General features: G+C 33.9%; 1 protein-coding gene across 2 annotated transcripts in view; it reads right to left on the reverse strand.

Moving 5' to 3' along the window:
- AGPS (alkylglycerone phosphate synthase) overlaps positions 1-22,602 on the reverse strand; it is a 141,590-nt gene that overhangs the window by 78,429 nt on the left and 40,559 nt on the right. For both annotated transcript variants that reach the window (XM_073807536.1, XM_019922853.2), the window contains exons 3-8: positions 15,880-15,970; positions 13,921-14,041; positions 13,751-13,825; positions 9,323-9,394; positions 7,744-7,823; positions 6,471-6,551 (exon numbers count right to left, since the gene is read on the reverse strand). In XM_073807536.1, the coding sequence (XP_073663637.1) occupies positions 6,471-6,551; positions 7,744-7,823; positions 9,323-9,394; positions 13,751-13,825; positions 13,921-14,041; positions 15,880-15,970 (520 nt within the window). The remainder of the gene's footprint in view (positions 1-6,470; positions 6,552-7,743; positions 7,824-9,322; positions 9,395-13,750; positions 13,826-13,920; positions 14,042-15,879; positions 15,971-22,602) is intronic.

Genomic DNA, 22,602 nt, shown 5'->3' on the forward strand with positions numbered 1-22,602 from the left:
TAACAATATATTATAGGTTTTATAATATATGCAAAAGTAGAATGTATGACAACAGCACAAAGGAGAGACAAGGGGAAAGGGAAGTATAATATTTTATGGTTCTTATGCTAAACTCTAAGTGTTATATACATTATCACCTTAAAGCAGACTATTTTAAGTTAAAGATATACACTATAAAACCTGAAACCCTTAAAAGAACAAAACAAAAACTTATAGCTAATGAAGAAAGAAAAAAGATAAAATGGTATCATTAAAAAAAAATTCAATCCAAAAAAAGGCAGTAAAAGTGGAAAAGGAGAAAACACAGATAGGAAAGATAGAAAACAAATTGCAAGATGACAGACTTAAACTGAACCATATCAATAAATCACATTGAAGGTAAAAGGTCTAACCATCCCAATTAAAAGGTAGAGACTTTCATGTTAGATAAAAAGGAAAGACCCAATTGTATGCTGTCTATAAGAAAAACACTTTAAATATAAAAATATAAATTAGTAAAAAATTTAAAAATGGAAAAGGGAAAAAGATATGCCATGCTAACAACAGTCAAAATAAAACTGGAATGGCTGTTTTAACATCCGATGAAGTAGATTTCAGAGCAAAAAATACTATCAGGAAGAAGGAAATTCATTTCACAGTAACAAAATTGTTCATTAGTCAAGAAGCAATAACAATCCTCAGTATTTATTCCCCCCAAAACAGAGCTTTAAATATATGAAGTGAAAAACTGATAGAACTGCAAGAAAAAATAGATCTATAGTAGCTGGAGACTGTAATTCCCTTCTGTCAATAACTGATAGAACAAGTAGACAGAAATTTTTTTTAAATACAGAAGACGTGAACAACACTATAAATCAATTTGACCTAACAGACATGTATAGACCACTCGAACCAACAGCAGCAGAGGACAAATTCTTTTCAAGTGTACATGGAACATTTACAAGACAGACCATACTGTAGGCCATAAAACAAATATCAATTAATTTGACAGGATTTAAGTCATATAAAGAATGTTTTCTGAACACAATGGAATTAACATAGAAATCAGTAACAGAACGATGTTTAGAAAAATCCCCCAATAAGTGGAAATGAAATAACAACTTGTAAGTACCTATAGGTCAAAGAAAGAATCAAAAGGGAAGTAGAAAATATTTTGAAATTAATGAAATTGAGCAGACATATCAAAATTTGTAGGATACCATAAAAGCAGTAGTTGCAGGAAATTTATAGTACTGAAAACCTATATTAAAAAAGAAGAAAGGCCTCAAATAAATCCCTCATCTTCCACCTTAAGACACAAAAAAAGCATTTGACAAAATCCAAAATCCACTCCTAATAAAAACACTCTACAAACTAAGGTAGAAGGAACTTCCTCAACTTGATTAAGGGCATGTACAAAAAAACTCCCTATACATTAAGTATTAACATCATACCTAATGGTGAAGAACTGAATGCATCTCTCTTAAATCACGAACAAGATAAGGGTGTCTATTTTCACTTCTTTTCAACAGTGCATTAGAGGTTCTAGTCAGTGCAATCAGGTAAGAAAAAGAAATAAAGGCATACTGATTGGAAAGGAAGAAGTAAAATTGTCTTTATTCACAAAGGACATGATCATAAATGTAGTAAATCTAATGGGAGCTAAAACTTTTAAAACTAATTAGTGAATTTAGTAAGATTGCTAGATTTAAGAGCTATACACAAAAATCCATTTTATTTCCATATACTAATGAAGAATACTCAGAAACTGAAAACTTTTTAAAATACCATTTATAAAAATATATAATACTTAAGGACAAATCTACTAAAAATATGAAATATTTGTACACTAAAAACCATGACACAGCTGAGAGAAATTAATAGACCTTAAAAAAACTAAAGTTATACCATGTTCATGGGTCAGAAGATTCAATATTAAGATGTCAGTTCTCCCCAAATTGATGTATAGAGTTGATGCAATCCCAATCAAAACACCAACAGGCTACTTTTTTTAATAGAAATTGACAAGGTGATTATAAATATCATATAGAAATACAAAGAACCCAGAATCACCAAAACAACTTTGAAAAAGATTTATGATAAAGCCACAAGAACCCAAATAGTGTGGTACTGGCATAAAGATATACAATAGATCAACGGAACAAAATAGAGTCCAGACTAGATGCACATTATTATATATTACATATTATATAAAAATGACAACAGACAAGTTTTATGATGGTGCAAAGTCAACTCCGTGAAGAAAGGATAGTCTTTTCAACAAATGGTGCTGGAACAACTGATTATCCATATGCAAAAAAAATGAACTTCAACCTATCCCTCACGCCATACATGAACATTAACTCAAAATCTTCAAAACTCATCAGACTTGAAAAGAAACTAAAAACTATGAAACTTAAATGGGAGAAAATCTTTGTAACCTCAGGTGAAGCAAAAGTTTCTAGATATGACAGTAGAAGCATGATATATAAAGTAAAAAATTAAGTACTTCATCAAAATTAAAAACCATCTACTCTTCAAAAGACTCTGTTAAGAGAATGAAAAGACAAGCCACAGACTGGGAGAAAATATTTGCGAAGTATATATCTGGAAAAGAACTTATGTCCAGAATATGTTAAAAAAAATTCTCAAAACCCAATAAAAAGAAAACAATCCAATTTAAAAATTGGGCAAACACCTGAAGAGACACTTCACCAAAGAAAATATATGGATGGCAAATAGTGCTTGAAAAGATCTCCAACATCATTAGTTATTAGAGAAATGCAAATTAAAACCACAGTAAGATACCATAACAAATCTACTAGAACAACTAAACTTTAAAAGACTAACAATAACAAATATTGGCGAGGATGTAGATAAACTCATACAGTGCTAGCGCGAATATCAAATGATGCAATCACTCTGGGAAAACGTTTGGTGGTTTTTCAAAAAGGTAAATATATATCTACCAAATGATTTAGCCATTTCATTTCTAGATACTTACCCAAGAGAAAGGAAGGTATATGTCCAAACAAAGACTTACACATGAATGTTCAAAGCAGCTTTATTTGTAATAGCCCAAAACTGGAAATAATCCAAGCATTCAACAAGTGATTGGATAAACAAACAGTGGTATATCTATACAACTGAATACTACTGAGCAACAAAAAGGAATAAAATAATGATACATGCAACAATATGCATGAATCTCAAAATAATTATGCCTAGTGAAAGAAGGCAACCCTCGCCCCACCCTTGTAAAAAAAGAGCTATGTGATTTCATTTTAATAAAACTGTAGGACATTCAAACAAATCTACAGTGACAGAAAACATATCAGTGATTGCCAGGGACATGGAAAAGATGGGATGGAGAGAATTATAAAGAGGCCAGGAGGAAACTTTTGGGATTGGTGCATGTGTTCTATATCTTGATTGTGGAGATGGTTTCATGGTTGTATTCATATACCAAACCTTATCAAGTTCTGCATTTTAAATGACTGCAGTTTACAGTATTGTATGGCAATTATATCTCAATGAAACTATTATAAACAAAAGCAGGGACTTCCCTGGTGGTCCAGTGGTTAAGAATCCGCCTTCCAATGCAGGGAACACGGATTTGATCCCTGGTGGGGGAACTAAGATCCCACATGCTGCGGGTCAACTAAACCCCTGCACTGCAACTACTGAGCCCATGCGCTGCAACTACTGAGCCCATGTACCACAACTAGAGAGCCTGCACACCACAATTACTGAGCCCATGCACTCTGAAGCCCATGTGCCACAACTAGAGAGCTTGCATGCCGCAACTACTGAGTCCACGCGCTCTAGAGCCGGAGCGTCACAACTGCAGAGAAGCCCATGCACTGCAACAAACAGCTCGCATGCCGCAACTAAGACCCAGTGCAATCACATAAATAAATATTTTTAAAAATAAAAAGACCCTTTAGAAATACTAAAAAGAAAAAAAAAGACTCAGGATTTTGGCTCAAGCTGCCCAAAGAACTGAATTTCCACCAACTGGGAATGAGAAGGCTGCAGAATAAGCAAATTGTGGAGGGAAAATTGAAATTCAATTTTTTTAAATGTTAAGTTTGAAATGTGTATTAGATATACAAGTGGAGACGTCAACTAGGCAAGTGAATATGCAAGTTTAGAGTTCAAGAAAGAAGTCTGAGGTGATACAAATTTAGGAGTCTTTGGCATATAGAAGAAATATTTAAAGTCAGCTGTGTCTGAATGAAGCAGATAGTACTCAATAAAAATTAGTGGAATTAATAAAAGTTCTAAGTACTTTACATTATTAACTTATTTCATCCTAACAAAAACTTTATGAAGTAGGTATTATCTCCATTTTATAGATAAAGAAACTGAGGCACTGAGAAATGCATCCCTAGTGGGGAGAAAACGTAAGTCACATATCCCCAGACTATTAACTAATGAAATTAAGTAGCCAAAGATTTAATAAACCTAGAAACAAATTCCCAAAATCCAAAGTTAACATTTAATGACCTCCCTTAAATTTCATACATATTAAAAAATGTAATCTACAAGTTAAAAAGATGAAAATTTGTGCTACCCAACTAATATATTTGTGTCATTTTAAAACTTCTAGAATGAAAAAGCAGGAAGTTTTAAGTTGGTTACCTCAGCTGAAGAAGAAACTGAAGAATACAGAAGCATAATGAGGAAGAATTTGAACTGGGATCAACACACCTATAGAAACTATATTAGAGTCTACTAGAGGCAAAAAGAAATGTTCTATGTTGGCATTTAGAGAAATAAACTAGTAGGTAAAATATCAGAAGTTCCTAGTCTAGGAAAATGTCATTTAAATTTCAAGGAAATATGTTTCTTGAATTTTAATTCTAACCTTTAAAAAAAAAAAACTTGGAAAGGTTAAAATACTACATCAAATGCTATAATAAAGGATATAAAATTATAGACATGAAAGGCCATTCTTTGTTATAAAAAAAAATCACTGTGTTGATAATGCCTCTCAGCATAACAGAAGACTAATACAGGCCTTTTTACAGGTTTTTTTTCATTAAATACTATTATTCAACCCACAAAGTTCATTAATAATTAACAAACCTAATTACCTTGAATTATATAAAACCTTGACTTACTGAAGATCTTTAATGTCTCAATGAATATGTTCAATTTTATTCTAGTTCTCTGTATCTTAGCGCATTAAATAAAAAATAAAAGTTTAATAATGTTTTTCAAAACCTTTCATCCAGAATTGGTCACCAGCATACCAACTTCATTCAACTCTTTACCATGAAATATGGAAAAAGATAATAAAAAAAAAGATCAACAAGCATGTCACATTTCTCTCTGTGTTGTTAAAAGGTGGGATGAAGAAGGGGAAAAAAAGGTAGGAAAGAGGGGTCTCTGTAACCCAAATTGAACAAAATAGTCAGTTCATCACCAGCGAACTGGACTTTCTAACTTTTGTTTACAAAAGCTGAGTTACAGTCATCTTGACCATATTTGAAAGGGCTGAAGAAACCAATACATTTTAATAATTACCGCTTAAAATCCATGAAGAGAACCTCAAGTTTCCTAAAATTCGTTAGGATCCCAAAAAAGTGCTATAAGGACTCCAGGAGTTCCACTTATTCATGAGATGAGCAGTTTTCAATAGAATTATGCTTTGAAAATTTCAATGAATAGCAAATACCAACATCTACCCAAATTGATCAAATTTATCATTAATTTCTGAGAATTCTGTGTCCAACTTGTTCTGTTTCGCTCCATGCTTACGACCTTGTTTCAAGTCACTATCAGCTCTTGTCCAAATTATTGCAGCAGCCACTTAATCCACCTTTACGTGCCCATCCATCCTCCACAGAGTAGCTCACGAAAACTAAGTACAAAGGTAAAGTTCAAACATTTGGGGCTTTATGATCTGACCTCTTCATGTTTTCCTGGCTTCACCCTTTACCACTACTATACGTACACTCACCCAAAATACAAACACCAAGAATATGTGTTCTCCCATATACACAGACTAGATCTCAGCCATATTCAACTATCTGCAGATCCTCCAAAGCAACAGCTGCCTGTACATCTTCCACACATGCTGCTTCCCTTGACTGGATTGTTCTCCCCAACCCCATTTCCTTTTCACTCTCACTCATCCTAATTTAATCCTCATTTTAAATGCCGAGTCCTCTGTGATACCATCTTTGTTCAACTCCTTCTCTTCGAACCCCATTTGATGAGCCTAAACACCCCACATTTAGCCAGGCTTCACCTAGAAATTCTCACTGAGTCATATGTCTATTTACCTAACTTTCTGTCATAATATAACGTAAGCTTTCATAGGGTAGGGGATGGGTGTCTTACTCACTACTGTGTTCATAGCATCCAGCTCAATATCTGACCCACATCAGAAACCGAACAAGCTTGTTCAGTGAATATATTGTGAAAGGTACTTTATTCATAGAGGGGATACACAGCAGTTTTGAAAATTTTAAATAACATACCTGTCTTTCCAACTCTTGTCCTGTTATGCCAGCCTCTACATGAGCTGTCAGATTGCTCTCATCAACCCAGAGGATTCGATTCTGTTGCAAAAGAAGAAAGAAGTCTCATCTCCAGGAACAGACACTTTCTCAGGAAATATAACCTCCTAACTGAAAGCAGCAAGTGACAAGATAGAAATTAAGCAAGTAAGGTTACCCACACTAGAAAGCTCCACTTGTTCTTGACTATACAACATGACAGACATAGTAACACAGGCAGTATATTGCACAGGAGTTGGTTTAAAACACAGACATTCAGAAAGTGAGGAAGAGGGTTTCAGATAAAATGAGACTAAAAGAAACCACCAAAAGCTAATGCAGGCCTTGTCTGAATCCCCATTTGAACAATGAAATGAATTATAGAATAAAGACAATTTTGAGACAACTGGAAAAGGAATGTGGACTGGATATTAAATGATATAAGGAATTACTTTTAATTTTGCCAGAAGTGATAATAATATAGTGAGAAAATGTGCTTTTTAAAAGAAATACACAGAAATATTTGGTGTAAAGTAGCATACTATCAGGATTTGCTTTAAAAATAGTAGAGGAAAAAAGATAAAGCCAATGTATGTAAATAATTATTTTATCTAGAGACTAGAAATACTATTCTCTCTACTTTGATGCTTGAAAAACTTCAATAAAATAATAATAAATATTAAATTTTTAATTATAATAAAAGATTATATAAACAGGAATATTGTTGACTATACAAAGATTAAGTTCATACCCAAACAAAAACTTTAACATAGCACAATGGCCAACTCTTGGACCATAATGAACCAAAATTTCACAAAATAATCCTAAAGTTTATTAGCATCTTCATTAATTTTAAGTTAATTTAAAAATTAATTAGCTCTTCTATTCTTCCAAAAGCAAAAGTGCAATAGCATTAGTAAAAATTTGGGGAACAACTAAGTTTTGATGATTCAAATTAACATTAACAAATATTATTTGTTTTTTAACAATACATCAGGTCATCTATTGTATCACTATTCCAATCCATGCTTCTCAAATTGTCAATTTCACATGTCAATTTGGTAGAAACCATCAAGATATATGACTTAGAGTAAGAGTGAACTTAGCTTTTAGAGGTCTGAAGACAAAGGTAAAATATAATGATGAAAAAATTTTAAACAAAATGGACAATATACCTTTTTAAAAATAACTAAGACTGAGCCATAAAGACAACTTTTAAACACTATCTTCAAATACATCTTAAATTATCATATACCATTTGTGAAGTGTCCAAAGAAATTATTGTTCTTGTCTCATCTGCAGGACACATGAGGCCATATGAAACACTTGTTCCTCCTGCCAAAATAGGAAACAACAACTATGCTTAAATATTTTACTTTTAGCTACACTTCTAGGGTAAATCCCTAAGACAAAGTATACAGATAGGTCCTCTAGGAAATAAAACCTATTTCTACTTTGCAAAATGTAATTTGCAAATGCTAACACACTATAAGCAAACTCACCTTAATTTTATGGTGCATGCCAAAATGAAGAAATATTATGGAGCTGAAAGTAATGGGATATGGCTCCATCCCCCGGGCACACTCAAGTGAAGCCCCTAGCATTTTGTGGAACTCCAAAAACATGATGAGAAAAGTTCTAAGCTAATGATTACTGTGGAGAGATAGCGTAAAAGAAAAAATACGCATCCTATACAACTAGAGACACCATTATCTCCTTTCTGCCATATTTATGAGATTCACTTATCATTTAAAATATTATCTTATACTCCCATGCAAAAAGGCTTTAATAAATTAGAATATAAAGTTAAAACTGCCCAGATTATATGATATTCAAAAACAAATTTATATGTTCTTTGATGAAAAAGTGATTTTTAATATAGAATAATTAATATATAGAAGAATTTAAACAATGTACTCCTACTTAACATTTGTTGTCAAAGGAAAAATGCTTTCTTGATAACAATACGGAACAATACGGTGTTCTCAGTTCTTAACCAGATCTGTACCATCATATAGCAGAATAAAGTTTGAATTGGTACTTTCATATCTTTTGGACAGAATATAAGTGGAAGTCACCTTGATGCAAGTACAGGGGGTATTGATCTACACGGTGAAACGATGTTAAGAATATGTCTGTGATTAGTAACCACTATTTCTTGTCAAAGTCATTTGAAATCAGAAAAATACTTCATTAAAAGTGGCAGTGTAATGCCTTTTTTGCATGAATTCAACGATAAGTATCAGCTGAAGAAGGTATCTGGAACTTCTGATTTGCAGAGGTCCCATTTCCATTCCATCAATGCCAATTCAGTCAGTGAAGGCAATTTCTTTTGGCTTGTGTAAGCTGTTAAAATGATGTGGTTGGTGAATGATCAAGAGAGATTAAATTTATCTTAAAATGTAAAATAATGTTAGTTTTCAGTATTAAAAGATATTACTGATTTGGTTATCACTATCCTAGTTGCATATCCCTTCTTCTCAAAGATTTATGTTGGGTATAGTTAGCCTTTGAAAAATAATATTCTCTCTATTAAGATAAAGGTTAGAAAGTAATTACTAAAGCAGGAACATTTTCTTATTTAGGCAGTAAGTCACAGCTTCAATTAGGATCCACATGGGAAAGAAGCCATGAACTAAGGGTAAATCATGTCTCAAACAGTTTAGGTAGATCTACTCAGAACAGAAATAGACCAGCATAACCAATAAACACCATAAACCAATTTTTCAAGATAACCATTTCATAATTATAAGAATGTTTTCAGTGAGATGGCACAAATATTTAAAATAGAACAAATTTACATCACATTAAAATTCAAAACACACAATACCTACCACCAATTGGTATGATACAAAGGTTATATTTGCACGCTAGATTCACAATCTTAACTACATCATCATGACACGCTGTTGAAAAAAGGGAAAATAAATTAATCACAAGGACATGAACAAAATCTGGGTAACCCTGCAAAACAAGGGTCTAAAGAGTTCTTTAGTGTCTAAACTTTTCCTTCATTTATTCACTCATTAACACATTAAATCACTATATTTTTTAAAAAACTGTTTTTTATCTTTTTTAACTTTTCATTTTTAAATAATTTTACACTTACAAAAAAGTTGCAAAAATGGTACAAAGATTTCCTTCACCCAGTAGCTGCAAATACTAACATCTTATATAACTATAAAAACTACAAAAACCAAGCAATTGACACTGATACAATACTATTAACTAATCAAGAGACCTTATTCAAAATTTGCCAGCTGTTCCACTAATGTCCTCTTTTCTGGACCAGGATCACACACTGCATTTTAGTTGTCACATCTCCTTAGTCTTCTTTACTCTGAAATAGTTCCTCAGTCTACTTTGACCTTGACACTTTTGAAGAGCACTGGTCAGTTATTTCATATAATGTCCCTCAATTTGGGTTTGCTTATTTCCTTAGGATTAAATTCAGTTTATACATTTTGGCAGGAATTCCACAGAAGTGATGCTGTGCCTTTCTCAGTGCATTGTATCTGGAGGCGCATGATGTAGATAAGTCTCATTGCTGGTAATGTTAACTCTCATCATTTAGAAATACAGTACAGTAGTCCCTCAGTATCCACAGGGGATAGGTTCCAGGACCCCTACAGACACCAAAATCTGGGAAGCTCAGGTCCCTTAAAGAAAATGACATACATACAGAGTGAAGTAAGTCAGAAAGAGAAAAACAAATACCGTATGCTAACACATATATATGGAATCTAAGGAAAAAAAAATGGTCATGAAGAACCTAGGGGCAAGATGGGAATAAAGACACAGACCTACTAGAGGATGGACTTGAGAATATGAGGAGGGGGAAGGGTAAGCTGTGACAAAGTGAGAGAGTGGCATGGACATATATACACTACCAAATGTAAAACAGATAGCTAGTGGGAAGCAGCTGCATAGCACAGGGAGATCAGCTCGGTGCTTTGTGTCCACCTAGAGGGGTGGGATAGGGAGGGTGGGAGGGAGAGAGACGCAAGAGGGAAGAGATATGGGAACATATGTATAACTGATTCACTTTGTTATAAAGCAGAAATTAACATACCATTGTAAGCAATTATACTCCAATAAAGATGTTAAAAAAAAAAAGAAAATGACATAGTATTTGCACATAACCTACAGCACATCCTTCTGTATACTTTAAATCATCTCTAGATTACTTATAATACCTAATACAATGTAAATGCTATGCAAATAGTTGTAAATACAATGTAAATGCTATATAGTTACTGGCATGTTGCCTTTATGTAATTTTTTTTCCAAATACTTTTGAACAGCATTGGTTGAACCTACAGATGCAGAACCCTTGGATCAGGAGGGCCAACTGTTAGGTTTCTCCATATAAAAACACTATAGGGCTTCCCTGGTGGCACAGTGGTTAAGAATCCACCTGCCAGTGCAGGGGACAGGGGTTTGAGCCCTGGTCCGGGAATATCCCACATGCCGCAGAGCAACTGAGCCTGCCTGCCACAACTACTGAGCCTGCGCTCTAGAAACCACAAGCCACAACTACTGAGCCCGCGTGCCACGACTGCTGAAGCCCGCGCGCCTAGAGCCCATGCTCTGCAACAAGAGAAGCCACGACAATGAGAAGCCCGTGCACCACAACAAAGAGTAGCCCCCCGCGTGCCGCAACTAGATGAAGCCTGCGCACAGCAACGAAGACCCAAAACGGCCAAAAATAAAAACAAGTAAATAAATAAATTTATTTAAAAAAACTATAATTAATATCTCATGAGGAAATACTTTGATTACATAAATGTTTCATAATTTTGCCCACTAATTTTTGCATCCATTGATGATTCTTTATTGTTCTTTAAACAAAACTTTAAACATTATACATGATATACTGCATACAAACTCCTTTCTACTGTACACACCAAAAGGTACTTTTCAGTGTAAAAGTAAAGTAAGTATTAAAAATCTGAAGGCAAAAAAAAAAAAAAAAAAAATCTGAAGGCAGAAGATTTTAAACACCAAGCAAGAGGTGCTAAGACTCAATTTGACTAGCAAAAGGGAATTAAGGAGGGGAACAACATGGCAAAGAGAGTGTTTTAGAAAGATCAATCTCCTGATAAATTATGGGATGGCATGGAGGAAAAAGAGATTTGAAGCAAGGAAACCATGCAAAAATTGAGTATCACTTGCTTAGGACCTGAAAGGGAAATAAGGATACAAATGAAAATATATAAATTAATATCCATTTATGAAAGTAAAAATACTGTTCTATAAAAGTTATGATTATCATTTCCCAGGTTTTCTTAAAGCTAGGAATATATGTCATTTGCATCATTCCAAATTTAATAAAAATCCATTTTTAGGCTTTCAGATTAAGCCTATAAAGCTTACTATCTGTGGTAAAAATTCTCAATAAATGGAATACTAGTTCATTAATAATTAATAAAATACCCAAAGATGTCTGTTAAAAACCTTTAACAAGGCAAAACTATTTCAAGGATTGTCACCGAATCGGAAGCTTTCCTTTACAATTTTATTTGACACAGCACTCCCTCATCCCACCACCCACCCTATTTATTCTCTATCTTTTTACTGTGCCTTGTTTTTCTTTATAACATTTACCACCCTTTGCTACATTAAATATTTGGTTATTGTTCCGTCTCCTCCCGCCCCCACTTAATTGTATAGCACCTAAGAATAGGGATTTGTGTTTTGTTCAGTGTCTTATCTTCAATACCTGGAACAGTACCTAGCACATATTTTCACAGACCTAAAGTTTTGATATTTAGACTGCTGAAAATAATGCAGAAATTGAATAAGTGAAGTACTTCTAAAGGAGACTTTATTTTTATAAGTATACTTACCACAGACAACATACAATGTATAAGTAACTAACTACTTGTCCAAACTAAATGAAAGGTAGAAATAGCTACACTGTGTACAGGTCACAATGGTGACAATTCCTGGTTTAAGTATGACTCCAAATCAGGAAAGTTACATATATTACAAGTTCTTACTCTTAGATAAGCCCTAGACATCATATTAAAGCAACACGTAGAATTCAGACTCCAATTACAGACAGACTTAAAGACATCCACAACGATAGACTTCCTAGGTATGTGTACATATGTATATATACAGATATGGTGTGTAGCTATTTAAACTGTAAGATGAGAAAGCCACCTCCACTCTATGGAATACCACATTGTCTCAAATTGCCATATTGTCTCAAAACTTACCCTCATGCAAAGAAAAACCTGAACTTTATTACCAAAAGGAAATTTACATTAAAGTTAAATAAAGGCCTCAGTGAACTGACAAACAAACAAACTATTTCCAAGAAGTTCTTATACTGGAAGATTCAACAGAACAAAATTTTAGACTTGATTTGGGCACCAATACACTATTCAGATAGATTGTTTTCTCCCTATATATGTCACCCTCCTTCCTATCCCCAAATTCAAGTAGGATTTTTCCCTCAGATATCCCCTGCAAAGGAAAAGGATCACATCTAAGAACTGAGAGTCCATGAATGAGGCAATTTTTTGAAAAATAAAACACTCTATATAATCCTTTTATGGAATCTGAAGAGAAAAAAGGATCGGAAGATCAATAGAACTTCTTAAAAAGTAATTATAGACGGTAAGGAGCAGTATACCTGTATTCTGCTTTAAAGTTTCTGCTACAAGACGTGGATATAAAAACCATATATATAAATATAGTGCCTAAGCATCAGCAAGAGCAAAACAATAACAGAAAGCTCATCCATCCTCCATCTCAAGCCAAATCCCTAAATGAAATTCATTTCTCAAAATTTAATTATTTATATCAAAGACAATATCCATATTAAACAACTTGTTCATCAAGTTGTTATTCATTTGAATACCATATTTTTTAGCCCACAAGTTAACATCAACAAACTACTATTATTGGTTGCAGTAATCAGTTACGTTAAGAGTTTCTATACATCTAAATATATAATTGATTGATAATAATTTCATTAAGCTTTCAAATTAGACCAAAATACATTTTTCTACTGACCTCGCAAAAGGATATGTACGTACTAAATGAAGATTTAATCATCAACAAAATTAATCATTAAAACCAACCATTCAGGATGATCATATTAAGAATGATGTGACCTTTAGAAAACTCTAAAAATATAGTGATCTATATTTTTTATAGTTCATATGTTTAAAAGTACATATCTCCAATACTAAATTTACTTAAAATTTAACAATACTAAATTAATAATACAAAGAAAAACAAGAACTTACTTGGCCATAAAACTATATCAGGAATTCGCTGAAACATTCCTTCCCTGAGCAAAAATATCTCATGAAGACAATGACCTATTTTGAGATTTAAAAAAGAAAATGCAAAAACATCTTAAATTATAGGAAGTTTACAAATTAAAAATAAATAGCACTTATATAAAGTTGCTTACCATGAGCTCTAAATACTCGATCATCTGCTTCTTGTGAATATGAAATATTAACTTCTTTAAGGTCATGAAGAAAATCTTCATTTACAATAGAAGGAGGTGTATCACTAGGATTTAAGGATGCCTAGAAAATAAAATTGGTTTTCTCTGACTTATTTTTAGAAAATAAAATTTGAATACCTATGTTACAGAGAGTGACTATAAAATGTAAATTTTTACATCCAAATTAGGACAGAGGCATAGGAAAATAACAAATAATACATATGGAAACCAACTCTGTGACAGTAACCAATTACAAATGCTCTGGTTAATCACATTCTGTAACATAAGTTATAAAAGCCTATGTTTTCTCTTTTGCTTCTATGGCCTTCCTTTTCATTATTTCTAAAGATTACAATTAAGGGGACTGCCCTGGCGGTCCAGTGGTTAAGAATCTCTGCTTCCACCGCAGGCGGCCAGGGTTCCATCCCAGGTCAGCGAACTAAGATCCCACATGCCGTGCGGCATGGTCAAAAAATAAATAAATAAAATAAAATAAAAATAAATATTACAATTAAGAACAAGGAAGATAGCAAAGTCTCAAATCTTCGATTTTAGACTAGGGACACTGGGGGAAAGATAGTTAACTTTTGCATTAACTACATTTTCACCTGTAGATAAAATTTATCATTTCCTTTTATTATTTTTAAATGATCAGCAAAAAGCCTCCCAATAAGTAATAAACCCATTTTTACAGGAGTGCTTTAAAACTCACAACATAATCATAAACTTGATACTTAATTTCAACTAACAGGTAACTTGAAAAGTAAATCTTCAACTTTAAAGCTATGTGACATTGGGCAAGTCACCCAAGTTCTGCAAGCCTTGCCTTCTTCATCTGTTAAATGAGATTATCACCATCATACAGATACCATCATACAGATTACTATTTTGTCAAGTTATTGAAAACTGAAAGGGCTCAAAACAGAAAAAAGAAGTGCATGTAAAACTGGTGAAATTTCTGAATATGGTATATAGATTGCATCAGTGTCAAAAAAGTAATCACGAATAGTCAAAAAAGGAAATAGAAGAGATCTTTAAAGAAAAGTTAAAAGAATTTGGTTTGAGAGGGATAGAAATTAGCTGTTTAGCTTAATTTAATACTAGAATAAAATGTAACTGTGGATTTATAAATAAACCAAACAAGCACTCACTGAATACCTACAGTCTTTAATAATATATTGGATATAGTGGATAATATAGTGTAAGCCATAGTCCCTGCACTTATGCAAGTTATACTCAGTTAGAAAGACGCAGAATACCATGCCATAGCGAATAATAATAAATAATAAAGATTATATAAAGAAATGTTAACTATTTCATTAGTTTAATACGTATATAGTCTAAAGGATTCTAACCACCCCCGTCAGAAAAGTGATACCACATGAGCAAACTAAAATTCTCTATCACTCATATCTTAATCAAACTTTTACTTCACTTTTTTCAATCTTCAAATATTCTAAATGTTTTGTTAATAAATGTAACATTATATTTTTATTTTAAATTATTCTATATTAATTCTAGATTACTGTCAGTTCATTACAAAACCTAAAAATAACAGCAACTTATATTTTTGTAACAAAGTTCTCTCACAGAATTCATTCATTTGAACTTCACTACTACTTGTGAAACACAGGACAGACAGTTACAACTCTGAGGCTCAGAGAGGATTACAGATTTGCCAGATAAATCTCAGATAAATGCTGAGATTAGGCTCTATATCTGTGATGCTAAAAAAATTTTTTTTAAAAAATCACCCCTAGAAAGCCTAACAAGGCTAATATGACTAGTAAACTTCTTAACAAAAAAAATAACAAATATATTAAATAACTATAACAAATTACTAAGATAAGTCTAATTAATTTGGGATTAAACACACACACACTCAGTTAAGAATATTATTAATCATTCTTATTTGCTTACTTTAGAGGTAGTTTTATGCTCCAGACTTACTCCAAGGGTATTTTGGATCCACTCTTTAAAAGTTGGCAAAACCATGCCACTAAGAGGGTACCTAAGGTACAAAGAATGTAAAACGTTAGAGTAAAGTATCTTCACTTAAGTTCAAATCTTAGATTCTATTTCTAGTAATGGTCAAGTTGTTCCTATCGAACCAACCCTCCCGCATATAATGATAAGCTCTGGACAAAAACAAAACAAACAAAACCCAACTATTTGAGGGCAGTATAGATAGCCCCAAACCAGGCAAAAATAGGTGGTAAGGGAGTAAGAAGAAAACAGCCCTATATGAGTTTCCAGTTTTGTTTTATTTTTTAAACAGGCTTTAGCCTGAGGGAAAGCCCCAGCTAGTAACACAGAAAGAAAGAAGAATGCAGAAAACCTACAGTCTTCCTGGCTGAAAGAAAAAGAGGACAGTGTTCACAGTGAACACAGCATCTGGGAAGAGTACAGGAAAACCACACAAATCCAGGAGTCAGTCAGAGGGACCTATGTATAAACTCTGTCCAAATGTCTGGCTGATATTGAATTACACATGTATGGAGCAGACACACTAAGCAGCCCAGCTAAGCTTAAAAGAACGGAACAGATTATTCAGCTGCTCACCACCAAAGGAGGAAACTTGAGATGAGTCAAGTTAATTGCTTGGTTTAAAAAAAAAAAAAAGAAGCCTCTTCAGAAGACTGTAACAGAATCCAGAGTTTCTACAACATATCATTAACAATGTCCAAGATACATTTCAAAATTACCAAACATAAACAAACAAGAAAGTGTGATCCATAATCAAGAGAAAAGGCAATCAATAAGAACCCCAAGATGGGGCTTCCCTGGTGGCACAGTGGTTGAGAGTCCGCCTGCTGATGTAGGGGACACGGGTTTGTGCCCCAGTCTGGGAGGATCCCACATGCCGCGGAGCGGCTGGGCCCATGAGCCATGGCCACTGAGCCTGTGCATCCGGAGCCTGTGCTCCGCAACGGGAGAGGCCACAACAGTGAGAGGCCCACATACCGCAAAAAATAAATAAATAAATAAGGTTAAATAAGTAATAAATAAGTCTGTGCTCTTAAATACTATATGATGCTGCCTCTAGTCTGATTCTTTCCTTACCATCATTCCAAGTGAGATCATTATTCTAAAATTCTTTATTAATGAATATTTATAAAATCACGGTAGCTATATTCGGTAATTTTTTTCACTATAATGTTCTTGCAACTTCTCTACTTCCCTCTCCCTGCCACGATGACAGAACAGCCAAATAAAACTATACTATATTATGGCTGTTTTATCTTTGTTTAATTTTATAAATATTTTATTTACAAAACATTGAAGTATAACATGCATACAAAAAGTAAGTGTATAGCTGAATGAATTTTTACAAAGTAAACCTCCCATGTAATCAGCATGCAGATCCAGAAATAGAACATTACCAGCACCCCAGAAATATCCCCCTCCTTGCCCCTTTCCAGGCATTATCACCTTTCCCCACACCAAAGGAACAACTATCTTGTTAACTTTACATAAATGAAATCATATAAAATGTACTTTTTGTGTCTGCTTTCTTTTGTTCAATATTATATTTGTGAGAGTCATCTATGTTTGTGTACGTAGTTGCAGTTCATTCATTTCCATGGCTTAATTCCGCTGTTTGAGTATAGCATAATTACTTTATCCATTGTATTGGTGACAGAAAATAGAGTTGTTTACAGTTTTTGGTATGTGCAGGGACGTTCTTGAACTTGTTTTCTGAAGATCACATATCACATGTTTCAGATAGCTATATAACTAGGGTGGAGCTCCTAGGCCACAGTCTATGCATATGTTTAGCTTTAGGAGGTGCTGGCAGATAGCTTTCCAAGATGTTAACAGCCAGCAATGTATAAAGAGTTCTACTTGTTCCACATCCTCTCCATACCTGGTATTGTAGTTATTTTCATTATGAGACATTCTATTGGTAATCTCTTGACAATATTAATTTGAATTTCACTGATTACTCAAGAAATTGAACTTCTATTCATATATCTATTGTCCATTTAGATATCCTGTTTTCAATGCCAGTTCATTTTTACTCATTTATTATTATTATGTTTTTATTGATGTATAAGAATTCTCTATATATTCTGAAATCAAGGATGTATGTATTAAGTATTTTCTCTCACTCTGTGATTTGTCTTTTCACTCTCTTAAAGGAGTCTTTTTTTTTTTTTTTTTTTTTGCGGTACACGGGCCTCTCACTTTTGTGGCCTCTCCCGTTGCGGAGCACGGGCTCCAGACGCGCCGGCTCAGCGGCCATGGCTCACGGGCCCAGCCGCTCCGCGGCATGTGGGATCTTCCTGAACCGGGGCACGAACCCGCATCCCCTGCATCGGCAGGCTGACTCTCAACCACTGCGCCACCAGGGAAGCCCTTAAAGGAGTCGTTTGATGAAAAGAAGTTCTATATTTTAATGCTGATTCACTTTTTCCTTATATTAATGCTTTTAGTTCTCTGCTTTTTGCCTACCTCAAATTCAGAAAGACATTCTGTATATTCTTCTAGCAATTTTATAGTTTTAGCTTATGTATTTAGGTCTATAACCTATCTGGAATTGATCTCTGTATTTGGTATGAAGTAAGGTCAGAAGTAATTTTTTTCCAAGATGGCCATTTAAGTCCTCAAAGCTATTTTTATTTTTGTGTTTAATGGAGAAAAGTGTGTGTTTAAATGAAGAAAAGAAGAGATACTCTAGTAGTCACTATCTATTCCAGATCAAAGAACAATTAAACCAATACCGAAAACAAACCAGAATAGACTATATATTGGTCTTAACATCTATGTTGTACAAGTTATTCAAAATGTTCAAGGGACTTCCCTGGCGGCCCAGTGGTTAAGAATCTGCCTGCCAATTCAGGGGACACAGGTTCGAGCCCTGGTCCGGGAAGATCCCACATGTTGCGGAGCAACTAAGCTTGTGCGCCACAACTATTGAGCCTGTGCTCTGGAGCCCGTGAGCCACAACTACTGAGCCCACGTGCCACAGGTACTGAAGCCTGCGCACCTAGAGCCCGTGCTCCGCAATGAGAAGCCACCACAATGAGAAGCCCGCACACCTCAACAAAGAGTAGCCCCCACTCGCCACAACTACAGAAAGTCCATGAACAGTAACGAAGACCCAACACAGCCAAAATAAAATAAAATAAAATAAAATGTTCAAAGTGTAATACTTTTGCTCAAGATTATTTCCCACTCATTTCATCAGAGCTTGAATAACTGCAAAAGCTTTTAGCAACTAGCCTCAGAAGTTTACTTTGACTTCACAAAGATAGCCAAAGCGGGGGGGGGGGGGGGGAATCAGTGTGTAATATATAAATTCTGTACTGAAATTAAATATATGTTTATAATACAGAATTCAATATTAAAGGAGCCAGTGGTGTGCCCTATCCAAAGGAATTTTTAATTGGAAGTGACAAAAACCACTCATTTTGTCATGTAATTTTAACAGTTACACGGCATTGGCTGAAAGGATGTCACCTCTTATGATGACTTCATATTATGTAACAAAAATACCATCTAAAATTCTCAAATAAATCTTTACATAAAGGTTAGCAAAACAAAAATAATAGTGGAATGAAAAAAATAAGTATGTTTTATTCAACGAGTTCCTCTTTTTTATATTATAAAATCACAAGTGCTAACATTCAAACTGAAATGGAATATTTAAAGTATTATATAATAATACCTTTTTCATAAATTTAAAGAAATTGGAATGAAAGAAAGTATAAGACTCACAGCTAAAACAACTTAAGACATTCAGCATATTAAATTTTCTTCATCTTACCTGATAGTAAAAGTATAAATTCTGGGAAATTGGTTATAACACATATGCTACTACGTGTTATAATGTCCTACAAAAAGGCCAATTTGGAAATATTAGGTTTTAATCCTGGGCCCTTATATTTTAACCATACAATTACTTTGGGTCTCTGTCATATATAGGAGACTCTTAATATTCACGGAAGGATAATATTAGGACCTTTGTGAATCCCTTAATTCACAAGTAACATTACCCATAAAATAAAAAGGCAACCCCCCTTCAAGACACTTGAACCAAGAGATACAAGGTTGGTATTACTGTCATGTGCAAAAAACCTACATTCTACCATTAAGATAACCAGAATATACTTCTACATCTGAATGCACAATATTTCAGACTCTGAAGAAATATCTTATTTGGCAGAACCTTGGATTTAAGACTTTGCTCCATTATCTATAATTCCCGCATAAAACTTAACACAGTTCAAAAAGAGTTCCACGTAAGAATGAAAGCTTTTCAATTGCACTTTTTCTTGCACCTAATGCCCTGGGATTTGAAAAACAGTAAAAGAAGCTTGACTTAATAATCATAAAGCCTAGCATACTGCCAAGGGCCCCCAAAATCTCATAAAATATCATGAGGTAAAGGAGAAAACTCTGAAATCAAAAAAGTAAATGAATGGAAAAGAAACATAAAGTTAAAGGAATTAGAGGTATTTAACATAAGAAACAGCTTTGGAATGACTTGATTCTTACAGCAAAATAATTTGGGTTTACATCCAGAACTATAAATAAGCATTTATTTAACACTCATAAGACTGTACTAAGCATTGCAGGACACACAGAATTGGTACTACAATATGACTCCTGTTCTTAAGAAACTTACAACCTCGTTTAGTCAAAGCTACAAAGACATTTAATTTGTATGGTGAACATATGGGCAGGAAACATGCAACTTCTACCAGAAAGCCAAATGCCCACACGAACTGTTGAAACAGGGTGACCACTGAATAGATCTTTACCACAAGTGAAGACTGGTTTGAGAACTTTAAGAAATGGTTTTTGTTGTAAAATATAAGGTGAGGTCAATTTACCACCTTTTCTTAAGATCAAAGTAGACTATATTGTAGAAGATACAGAACCAGAGCAAACTTTCAAAACCAATGAAATCACTGTATAATGGAAAGAAAACTCTGTGGACATAAATACCCAAGAAGCAAGTGCACATCAGGATTTAAGGTGACTAAAGACAAGGTGACTCTCACTCTGGGGCAGTGCACAGAGGCAGCAAAATATTAGTAGACGCAACCATCTATTCTCAGTGAGTTCCACAATTGCTAACCAATTTAATAGCTTTTTATAGGAGGTAAAACTTTAAAAATTATGCCACTGAAAATACAAAGTACAACAAACCCAAACAAATTCTCTCTACCTAACCACTAACTTGTGCCTTGAAAGCACCAACTAATATATAACGCTTTTAAAGTCAAAGAATAATGACACTTTTCAAAATTTTTAATTTATAGAAATCTATATAGCATTAGCTCTGAAGTACTGCCTTCTGCTGCTTAAACCTAGGAGGACTCAATTCATCTATATCTAGGAGGAATAAGAATTGCAAGATTATAAACCTAGGGATTTATAAACTGACAAATTACAAGTCTGTTCAGAAAACAGACTGTGCTCAGGGAAAAACTTATGATTTTTCCCTGACATCTGTTAATAGCTTATAACTGCTTCTAATTTAATGGTTGGGTTTGAAATGCCAAAGTTACCCTCCCCAAAATATATACAGACAACCAACCACATTTACTCATAAAAATTTTCTACCTTTTCAATGTTCCGTGGATCAAAAATAGGGGAACCCCCCCATAAATTTTCACTGAGAGTCACTCTTAGTTTCTGGCACCTAAGGATTTCCCTTTCTTTCTTTCCAGCTCTGTTATTATTTCTTTCTTGTAGTATTTTATCCATGTTTTCTACCTGGTTATAGAGGGCAAAGGGTCTACATTTGTTCAGTCCACTACAATGCTGGAATAGAAAGTCTTTACAAAGAATTTCAAAAACTGGCCTTAAAATCTAATATTATTAATACAACATGGTGAATTCATATTGTTTTCTTGTACTCATCCTTTCTAGTCACAAATTCCATTTTCTCTTTTAGGAATATCACAACCTTCTTACGCTTCTGCCCTTCATGTTCCTCTGGAGCAATAGGAACTTTCGTCATAGGTTAACTTTTTACAATATGACTAACTCTACTGTACCGGTGTATAGAGTGTAGAAGTCTCCTGTAAAGTGCTTCCAGAGACTGGAAAGAGAATAAAATCAATACAATGGATGAGTATGGTACCTCATTAGCACAGTATAATAGAACGAGCACAAAAATGAAGCTTAAAACACTTGTTTTTTAATCACAATTTCCCACTGCACAGCTGACCTCAAGTAAGCTACTTAACCTCTCTCATCCTCAATCTCCTGATTATTTCTAAGAACAAATCACTACCCACTTAGGGTTATTTTAAGATAACTCAGTAGGAGCTCAATAAGTAATAGCTATTATTATCTTAAATAATATTTCTAAATGTTTTCTGATTAAAAAAAATCAGAGAAATCTACTAATTCAATCATTAGCCCTAGGAAACTAGACTAGATATAGAGAAAGCTATGATCCAATTCAATCCAGTTTATTATCCTGTCTGTGGCAAGATAATGGTGCTTCTGGAAGCACCAAAATGAGAAGTGAATATTATTTAGTTATTTGGTTTCAATTATTAAATAGTTTATGTATAACATATTTAATCCTAGAACATTTAAATTCCAATTCTGTGTTTGCAGAATTACCCTCTGGATAATGGATAATTCAGTAGGAAGCAAAGGTTACCCTTGCAGGCTCTG

This window comes from Tursiops truncatus, chromosome 7 (genome assembly GCF_011762595.2).
Source record: "Tursiops truncatus isolate mTurTru1 chromosome 7, mTurTru1.mat.Y, whole genome shotgun sequence".
NCBI lineage: Eukaryota > Metazoa > Chordata > Mammalia > Artiodactyla > Delphinidae > Tursiops > Tursiops truncatus.